The 10,944-nt window shown below is 37.7% G+C and overlaps 1 protein-coding gene across 1 annotated transcript in view; it reads right to left on the bottom strand.

The window, feature by feature from the left end:
• The window catches only part of LOC149804149 (alpha-aminoadipic semialdehyde synthase, mitochondrial-like), an 80,764-nt gene that overhangs the window by 45,016 nt on the left and 24,804 nt on the right, over positions 1 to 10,944 (bottom strand). The window contains exons 9-11 of the mRNA XM_089954115.1: positions 9,619 to 9,730; positions 8,847 to 8,906; positions 462 to 532 (exon numbers count right to left, since the gene is read on the bottom strand). Of these exons, the coding sequence (XP_089810241.1) occupies positions 462 to 532; positions 8,847 to 8,906; positions 9,619 to 9,730 (243 nt within the window). The remainder of the gene's footprint in view (positions 1 to 461; positions 533 to 8,846; positions 8,907 to 9,618; positions 9,731 to 10,944) is intronic.

Here is a 10,944-nt window from a genome sequence, read left to right on the forward strand (position 1 = left end):
TTACTTTATTGGTTACTACTATGAGACAATTACTTTATTGGTTACTACTATGAGACAATTACTTTAATGGTTACTACTATGAGACAATTATTGAAATCACATCAGTTTTCCAAAATCAAAAGCATGATTCCACAAACTTAGATTTCAAAAGGGTTCAACTACTTTTCATTATCATTTGCTTTCACAGGACTGTTGTTGTAATTACTAAAATCATATAAGAATTTTTCTTTGTCATTGTTTAGTAATAGACAGACATTGCAACCACATCCCTCACAAAGTTCATTGCCTTAAGATACATGAAGGTCAAAAGTGGCATCATGCAGATGACATCATGTAACAACCATGCCATTTTAAACCTGTTCTGATATTATGAAGGTTGACTACAATCAATATAACTTATTTTGTGTCATAATTTGCCAAAATCTTAAAGATAAATAATATTAAGACCACTGGAAACTTACCTGGACTTTGTTCTCAATTCTGCTATGTATTCAAATTTAGGTGTAAGTTTTCCATTTGAAGCTATCACTGCCTGAAATAAAAGACCTCGAGACAGTTCATAAAAATGTTATGACATTTGTTTGTATGATATAACATGACATTCTAAAAGATACAGTTCCATTTTCTTCTCATACATTATCAGATATCCTATTTCTGGTACATGAACATTTAACGTTCAGTTAACCAATTTAGTCACAGATAATGAGTACAGAGTTACAAACAATGCAACCTGGAAACTACTGTCTCATAAAGTATATCAAGATCTTGAAGTCATAAGTAAAATAAAACACAGACTCTAGTCTCTCAGGGTAGACTGTGACATCTCAGTCTAGACAGTTCACAGCTGAGTTCACATTATCAATGACGAAAGACAGTAGTCTATAATGACAATTACAGGGCTTTGAGCTACATCACTTTACCCATAACAGGAGTAATGCTAAGCATGCATCATCTTTTAGCATTACCCATAATGAACAAAAAAAGAAAATAAGAAATTAAAACAGGTATAATATTTACGTATTTTTTTTCCCATCAAACTTCCTTTGCAGGGAGACATTTGGTTTGTAACTTAAGTTTAAGTTTTAATCACCACTGAAATGTGGAAGAATATACTTGTGTTCAACTTTTAAACTGTTTTATCTACATATACTGGCTTACAGCTGTTTTCAACTTTTAAAATGTTTTATCTATAAAATGAATTTAAAAGCAGTCTAAATTTCCTGTCTTATTTCCAAGCCGATTCACAAATAAAACTTTTATAACATCAAAGTCAGCCTGCATTAAAAATTGAATATCTTTTCAACATTACTGCAAATATCTAGAAATCACAAATGAAAAGACTCCACAAAGCTTTTTTGTAAGTTACCCATCATGTCCATTAAAATGGGAAAACCATTTTTTTGTACATTTCTTTCCTGATACTTAACTGATTTTAGGAAATATCCACTACCTCAGAAGTTCAGCCCTCTCAGGATAAAAAGACATTAGTTTTAGCAATAAAAGTGCTAAAAAGTCAACTGCTTCCAGAGATCTGATTCAGACAAGAGTTATCTCTCCTTGGATAGAGGGACTGGCACTAAATCCCATAATTCACCGGTTAATAGAGCAGAAGTAAATATTCTTCCAAGGATATAACTGCAGTGAGGGGCTTGAGAGGGTGTACCCATATTACTATCGGGCAAACATATTTTGCCCCACAAAAATTGGTTTCTTGTCAAATACATTATGCCAACATTATACATTATAACAGTAAAAGGTAGGAGTTACATCCCCTTACCTCAGAGCTTGGCCCTGGCTCGTCTCCTAATGTATGTGAAGCAGTTTAAAGACTTGCATTAGATACAGGGTAGACTTAGCATTGGTCAATGAATGGAAGGAGTTTTGATAAAACATTTTCTCTTCCACAAATCCAGGAAAAGCAAAGTAGTCCATATAAATATAAGCTGCTGCGTGACATTGGAAGGCAGCCTGTTGATCTGCTGATATTGATCATATCAGGTCAATTCAGGTTCTTTGAGATGAAAGGTTTCTGAGGTAAAAGCTGAGAAGCTTGTTTCTGATTTCCATTCCATGGCCTGAATGATGTCGGTAAGGGATCAGTTTTGCTCAAATGGTATGCTGGTGGTATCTGCCCTAACTTCATGAGTTGATCTGTGCTGGAAACTGATCTGGTTTCAGGTTAATTAGCCTGAAAGGATAACCCAATGATTCCAGGACATATCATCCCATTCTTCTTTGAGCAGTAAACCCAATGATTCCAGGACATATCATCCCATCCTTCTTTGAGCAGTAAAAATAAGCATGATTTCCTTCTTCTGATCAGCTCATTAATGCCTCAGGTACAACATTAATGTTATAACAGGAGCTTGAAGTGGGAAGGGTCCAAAGAAGACAGTGGTCTCAAGACAAAAGACTCATTTCCCAAAGTAGGGAGCCTGGTCTCAGCAATTAAACCAATGGCCATGATAACAGAACCAAACCATCATCGTAAAATTTTAAAACTGCTGATTGTTCAGGTTCACAAAGATGGAATGACTGACACATCCTCTGCCTGCTGAACAACAGTGATTAGAAAACAGGTCTTGTACTACACAAGGCCTGCTGGGGCAAGAGTGACTAGGAATAGGTTTTGTACTACACAAAGCCTGCTGAGGCAAGAGTGACTAGAAACAGGTCTTGTACTACACATGGCCTGCTTGAGGCAAGAGTGAAGAGGAAACAGGTCTTATACACAAGGCCTGCTGAGACAAGAGTGACTAGGAAACAGGTATTGTACTGCAAATGGCCTGCTGAGGCAAGAGTGACTAGGAACATGTCTTGTACTGCACAAGGGCTGCTGAGGCAAGAGTGACTAGAAACAGGTCTTGTACTACACAAGGCCTGCTTGAGGCAAGAGTGAAGAGGAAACAGGTCACATACACAAGGCCTGCTGAGGTAAGAGTGACTAGGAAACAGGTCTTATACACAAGGCAAATCAGTGAGGCTCTAGAGTGCAGTTCATAGGGATGCCTTGTTCACTGATCTTAGAACGAAAAATGAGTTCCATTTTGGACAAAATGCCAAGGACTTCAGTTGAGACAAATTAAAATTTACTAGAAGGTCTAAGGTCTTTGTCCTGACCAATGTCCTCCTATTTATTATGGCAAACAATGTCTGAAAACTTTAAATGGTAGCCCATAACTGTGATTATAAATATCTTCTCCAAAAGCTGTAGGAAAACAGATATTTGTGATATGATGGCTTTGAAAGGAGATGTTTCTCTGCTCACACAACTAAGATAAGACCTTCCACCAATTTCATTTCCTAGTCTTTCAAAGTAGTGAGCCTTCTTGTTGGAACAATTTTGTCAAGTACTTGTTTGCAGATATCTTTCTTTTCTGAGGGCTTGTCAGCATTTCTTGGTTAGGAGTGAAAACCTCACTTTCTGAATGACATTGTGAATCAAATGGGTTTGAAAGGCCACATATGGGAGCTTGGCATTCCACCTCATCACAAAGAGGTCATTATGAGATTGACTCCAGCAGCTGGAGATTCAGCCTAAGATGGTGCAATGACTGGATCACACTGTGTGAATCTGTTGATTCTATCTGGACAGCAAGACTGCTAGGACATTCAGCCTGCCTCAGCTGTGGCAAACTTTAAAGTAAATTTGTCAACAATGATCCTGAAGTGGGATGCTGGCCATCTGAAACTTTAATCGTTTGGTCTAGTGGGCAAAGTTTTAGCTGACACTTGAAAAGAAGGATCATCTGCAGGGGTCCCATGAATGAGCAGCCCAGAAACAAAGAGATTTTGAACTCCACGTCCACGTGAATGAAGTGACGGAAAGTAATGAAAGATTTCAAGTTACAAAGGATTGCTCACCTTGTATCATACAGGTAGTTCAATGTCAGCGATCCAGTATGGTCCTAAAGTGAGATACGACTCTGTCCAGGACTCTAGTGAAGGCACAGGAACAGAGATTTACTAAAACTGAAAGCCTTAAACTAGTACATGGTGTTCCTGGAAGTAAACATCTGGAATTTCTGGGAAGACATATCATTGGGAATATGATGATGCACATCTTGAAGGGCTAGGCTGACAGTAAAAGTCTCTTCTGAATGGCAATGATGGCAAAACTTAAGCACTCCATTCTAAATTTGGGTTCCCAACTGTGTTGGCTGAGAGATTAGATCTATGACCAGCTGGAGCTTGCCACTGATTTTGAGAACTTGGAAAAGTTTGAAATAAAATCCTAGTACTGCACTATTCAAGAATAAAGTGTTTATTTCCTGCTACAAATGTATGCCTTGTATGGGGTCTCTGGAACCACTGAAAGCTGTGGAGGGTCAAGGAGAGCAGTCTGATGGCCTCCTGACATTCACAGTGTCATTCAGCAAGACCCATGGGTCATCAGGGCAGTCTCTCTCATTCCACATGAAATGTTGATGTCTTACTGGACCAGATGTCAGAAAACAGCAACATCAGCATGGCATTATTTTCTGCAAGAATTGTGCCAAAACCATTCCTTGCCCTAGAGTAGGAATGGTCTCTGACTCTGTGATCTGGACGTTGATGGAAGCAGCTTTAAAATGGGAGAAAGAGCTCTGAGTGACCCTGCTGAGTACATGAGGCTTGTGCAATATAGATTCCCAGGCATGTCTGTGAGTGGGGGTCTCAACAAAAGAATCTAGGCTATGCCCAGCTTGCTGAAATAAAGCCACCAAGAACTGGCTGAGCATCCATGAACTAAGTTGTGAACCAGTTGTTGCATGTCAAAGAAAGATTTCTGATCCATGCATCCAGATGAAGGTTTCAATATTACCAGGTCTGCACAATTTCTGGGACTTTTAAAATAGTGGTTTGTGTGTTTTACAATAGACTAGATGGAAGTTAGGAGTTGTGAAAGCAAAAGAAAGCCTATTGATACTTGGGTCATGGAATTTACTTTTGAAGGAGAATGACGTTTCAGCTACTCAACCAGACTGTGGTAACTGTTTGAAAGAAGGTTCGTCATTTTGGTTGAAGTGGCAATGGATGCAGGAATTATGTAAGAGATCATTCATGAAGCTGACCGAGATCTAGTATTTCCCTTTACCCTCATTTTATCATCACAGACAACCAAACATTTAATCTGTCGTCCCCCCCACGTTTTGACACCAAGGTTTGTTTTGTTATTTTAACTCAATCTGTCTCCCACTTCTGACACCAATGGGATTTTTTACTCTCAGTCTTGCATTCCTTAGGGAAGAGGCAAAAACCAGGAGAACTTATCAATGGATTCATGAGACTTCCCTGCTTATAATCAGAGCAAGTCAAGCTGAGGGGGTTGGGAAGCATGCATCTTGAAAAATAGAGGTTTGAGGTAACAGAAAAAGTTTCCTGTGATTACAGTGATGACCATGCTGGTGAAGCAGGTAGTTGGGGGTTGATGAACAAGTCCATCCATGATCTCCAAACATTCATTTTAAGTCTAGTCAAGTTGCACCAGGAACTGGGTGTCCAGGAATGGGAAACTGCCATAGCTATTAGCGGCTCACAATGAAGCCAGGTCTTGTGATGGGCATCTACAAAGCCAGTCTGTGAACTGGAACTGGAGTGGACAAGATCTTTGGCTGGCTACTGAGGAATCAGTCACCATGGCCAGTACTGCGGTCTAAATGTGGTGATGGACTGTCCAAGATTGGTCCATGCAGGCTGCCACACTCTCAGTACTGGCACAGTAGTCTGCTCAATGATAGTGTGATCTGTTGCACTGTGGAAGACAGCAGCTAAGACTATGGGGGAGGTCTGGGACCACAAAGATTGCAAAACCCTGTAAGGAATTGGAAAAGTTTCTGTTTCAAATAAGAGGGACTTGAAAGTTGGCAACTGAGGCATTGCCAGTGGCAATACTGATTGTGTTTGTATTCTTATGGGCATGTTTCTTGGATTCCTTGCTAGTCCAGATTAACAGTTTGGTTGAAAATGTATATATGTCTCTTTCTACCACTGAGTATAGATATCACATGTATGGTCCAACTGACACTCCATACAGCTAAAACAGGTATAGTCCAATTGACACTCCATACAGCTAAAACAGGTATGGTCCAATTGACACGACATACAGTTAAAACAGGTATGGTCCAATTGATACTCCAGACAGCTAAAACAGGTATCGTCCAATTGACACTCCATACAGCTAAAATAGGTATGGTCCAATTGACACTCCATACAGTTAAAATAGGTATGGTCCAACTGACACTCCATACAGCTAAAACAGGTATGGTCCAATTAATACTCCATACAGACTCCACAATTGCGCTGCCCACTGTTACCTAAACAAGTGAAATCAGTTAAGCATGGCTTTAAGTTTATGGTGAACATAGTGTAGTATTCACTGTAAGATAAGAGCTATGCTTGGCTGATTTCACCTGTCTATGTTGTTGCTTCAATGCATTTAAAAAAACAAGGTCAAGCACTGAGATAAATGAATTTAAATGCTACTTACCATCATGACAGGCAGTCAAGATGGCACCAATTGATTATTGTACAACAACGCAGACAATTAATGTGCAATGAAGACATAGGAACATGAGCAACAGAAAGTATCCATCCATATGAGAAAACTCTGAAGGATGACTGAAACTGATGAAAACATACAAAACATGATGCCTCTTGTGACAGCATGCTGACCACACACAAGTTTTGAGAAAAAGTGACCACATGCTGATCACACACAAGTGGAGTAGTAACTGATGACAAAGAATTTGGTGTTAATCCTTCTACTGGAGGGAATATCACCTTTGTCTGACTTCCATCTTTACAAGAAAACAACTGTTCAACCCTGCCAAAGACAAGATTAACATTTGTTTCAGTTGGAGAGGACTGGATCTGCACAGCAATGAATGTCCTCCAAATATATTGTGATTGGGTATTGTATATGAAGAAGAAATATGGTTGTCACGGAATTGTTTAAATCCTTTTATTTATGAAATACATGTACTTGGGTTTCATTTTTTTGTGTACAAGGATACCCGAGGGTGATTTATGTATACTGTACAACATTTCAAAACAGTGAGTTCAGTTCGTCCTGTGCCACATGTGCGAAGTTCTTTCGATGGGAAACACAGAATACTTCCAGCACATAGATGATGTATGGCAACATCCTCTGTGTATAAATGCCTCACTGTAAGTCTAAATCATCACATTATGGAACGTCTTGTCAGCGAGCTGTCTACTTTTAGGACTTGCACATATTCAGCCATAGAGGTATGTGAGTTATTTATTCATTTCTTGTGTATACGTTATAACTACACCACTCCCTCGATAACTCGCGATCCCACTTATAATGCGGTGTCTGGATATGCTGAACGTGAAAAAATTCCAAGAACTGGTAAATAAAACCTTGATATATCACTCATTTTATCATCGAAAATGGTGATTAATGCCCGTAAAGATAGAATCCATATTGTGAAATCTGCAAGTTCTAAATAAGATATCATATATTATGTAAGGTTTTTATGATAAATAGTTGTCAATACGCTGTAAATAAATAGTCTGGTGAAATACTGATCAATGAAAACTTCTGGTAAATGATAACAAGTGGCAACAGAGAATGAAACAAACACCAATTAAATGTCTTGCTATGTGAATGTCCCATTCTAATCCTTTAATTCTGTTTCAGTAAACATTATAATCTATTGTATGAAAACATGAAAAGAGTCAATCGACCGTCACATCGAAACCCATGAGTACTTCTGTGAGAACCTAATTACATGCCGGCTTTGTTTTGATCAACAACTTGGGGAAGTGTTTGTTGCATTTAAAATTCAATTAAAAGAGACCTGTGTTGTTTTATCACTTTAAATATGTCTTTTGTATCAAATCAAGCAAGGGAGGTACAAAGAAAAAAATTCAAAGGCATGCAAATCAGAGCATAAGTTCTTCTGGTCACTACCGTTATCAAAATTCATTTTATTTGACCAATCGAAAATAGTTTCACATTTTTATGTACTTAGCATCATTAAAGTATATAATACCAATCAGTAATCAATGTTTTGGGGTTGTAAAGATATTTGGTATGATATCTGTCCCTTTGTTTTCATCATTTCACTATTTGAGTAAAATACTTAATTTGTCACTATTCAAGTGAACTCATTTTTACTATTTGAGTATAACACGTCATTCTTTTTGTCATGTAAAATTACTGTGGATCATTCACCTTTGTCCTTGCACTGTGAAAGGTCATTTATTTATATTTTCATTTGTTGCATTATTAGGTTCATGCAGATTACGTTAGTTTGTCCAATATTTGGATCTTACACAAGCACGTATTAATCATAATTCTTTTCCCATTCAAGTCATTCAGCATTAAACATTGTATTTATATCACCATCAAAAGTGTTCTGTTGTAAATCCAAAATCCAACCCAGTTATTTTGTTACAATGGTACAGGTTTACAATGTGGAGACTCGTTGTCCATAATAGATTTATGATAAAATCTGCAAACTTTAATTTCAGGGAAAAGCATTATTCTATTAACGGCGTGAATTAAATAACTAAAACAAATCACATTGAATCAAATGGAATTTTTAAATATGTTATATCCAGTCACGACAAAGAATAGCCAGCAATATAGTAACATGTCCAAAAATAAACATAAACAAAAATCATTGATGCTCCCTTGGTTGCACAGCAAATGGCATTCAAGATAGTACAGTAACATGCCCAAAAATGAATATATACAAAAGGCATTGTCTGTTGCAATGCAAAGCAGATGGCATTCAAGCTAAAAGGAAATGTATTTACAGCTGATTATGGCATGAATAAAAGACAATTTAAAATATATCTACAAAAAGTACTCAAAATGTGCTAAAAATACTCACATTTTTCACAAATGGCGTTGCTTGATACTCGCTAAAGGGTGACTTTGCATCAGATTTCAACTACAATGAAAAAAGTTCTTTATATTTTTGTCTCTAAACGAGATTCAATGTAATCACATAATCACAATGTCATTAGCAAAGATGTATACAAGCTGCTTTCTTCATTTAAATAGAAGCTACTTTCATAACTTGTTATGACAGAACTGCCTAGCTTTGTATTATTATTATATATACCGGTAAATATAAACTTGGCATAATTCTAAAAGACTCTTCGGTGTAAAGGTTTTTCTTCAATACAACCAGCCCTGAAACTTATGACAAATTGGTGCTGGACTCATCAAGATGCATCCACCCAGCAAGTAACAGGACTCTGTGGGGTTAATTGGGTTTAAGAAACTGACCAGGTTATAAAAAGGAACTGTGTTTTAAGAACTGTACAAATTTTGAATTGAATTTTAAACTGAATTTTAAATTATGTTCCTTTGTGGATGGTAAATAAGAACACGAATGTATATAGCTTGTGTTCCGTACTATTTATATATTTTGGTTTACTTTTCATTAAGAATTGTTTTATATCTACAAATCATTAAAATTTAAAACATTAATTATAAAAAAAATTAAATTTTAAGCATGAAAATTTTTAATAGTTGAAAAAGGTTGTCTGCACTAAACTTACACCACAAAAATCAATATACTTCTTATGAATTGTTAGTGCATAAAAAATTAGATGGTTTGTTGAATCACAGATAATGCAGTATACATGAATACCTACCATGTCTTGGATATGAGGCAGAAGTAGACCGCCAAAGAAGTCGGTGGCCTCTCGAGGTATCTGGGCTGGCATGTTGTCAATGGAGCAGATCAGGACACCACTTCCAGCAAAGCTGGAAAAAAAAAAGCCAATAACATAAAGGAAAATGCATACTGGCTGCAAATTAATGTGTCCTTTTTTTGGATCATATATCCAAAAAACCCTAACTTGCCCAATTATATAATTCACCACCACAGTGACATCAAACGTTACCAAGATCAAACTTTCCAAAGTGCTGGTCTATCCAAGGGAGGCAATGAAAATGGCCTTCATCTCCAAAAGGTTATTATAAAGGACCATCTCCTTCTAATGTCAATTTGCTGCTGATTTTCATGAACTAGGGTAGTAAGTGCACCCACCCCACTCTGCCTTATGAACTTGCATCTGTGCAGATCATACACCCTCCTTGGGAAGGGATTTCCACCACTAATCAATCCCTGTCCAGCCACTGGCCACATTGAAAAGGCTGAGGAGTTAAGGCAACACTCTTCATGAGAAATGATCTGACAGATATCAACTCTCTGAAAGTTTGACAATCCAAGCAATACACTGGCCATGGGGGGGGGGGGGGGGGAGGAGCAGTACACAGGAAACCCAAGAAGTTACAAGACAGTGAAAAGGGAGTTCATGTCCTAAACTAAAACCTAACTTAGATATGTTTTTGTACCACATCATCCAGGTATGCCACCATCAGCATATCATGCTGCAGCAAAAAAGATAATGATGCAGTCTAAGATTCTGGTGATGGCCCAAGGGTTAACACCAAAAGGAAAAGCACAACACTGATAGACCATCTCACAGAAACCAAAGCAAAACTACTTGTGAAATGTAAGGTATATGAAGCTGTGAAAGTATAAATCTGTCAATGATGCTTGTCATGCATTCATCCCGTTTCAACGAAAGTCAAACTAATTGTGCTGTCTCCATCTTGAACCTCTGAGGCAATGAATTGATTTAAGCCAGATGTGGTCATTGACTGGTCAGAAGAGCCTTGCAAACCATCTCCACATCCCACCTGGACAGCAGTAGCCTGATCTCTTTCTGTACAACACTTCTTTCTGTAAGTGTCTCACTTCTTTAAATTGTCTACATCCAAATTGGAAGAAACCCTTATAGTGTTGGCCATCATATGGTATACTGTTTTCATTTTCTATCTTGCATGACAAATCCCATGCATGGTCACAAATGAATTTTTCCACCAAGTGGAACAAAGACTACTCAAGAATCATACAGCCCAGACTCATCTCCAAAAATGTACATAAAGCACCTTTAATGTGAAGAAAATAC

This window comes from Sinohyriopsis cumingii, chromosome 3 (genome assembly GCF_028554795.1).
Source record: "Sinohyriopsis cumingii isolate HCF-2022 chromosome 3, ASM2855479v2, whole genome shotgun sequence".
In the NCBI taxonomy this organism is placed as follows: domain Eukaryota; kingdom Metazoa; phylum Mollusca; class Bivalvia; order Unionida; family Unionidae; genus Sinohyriopsis; species Sinohyriopsis cumingii.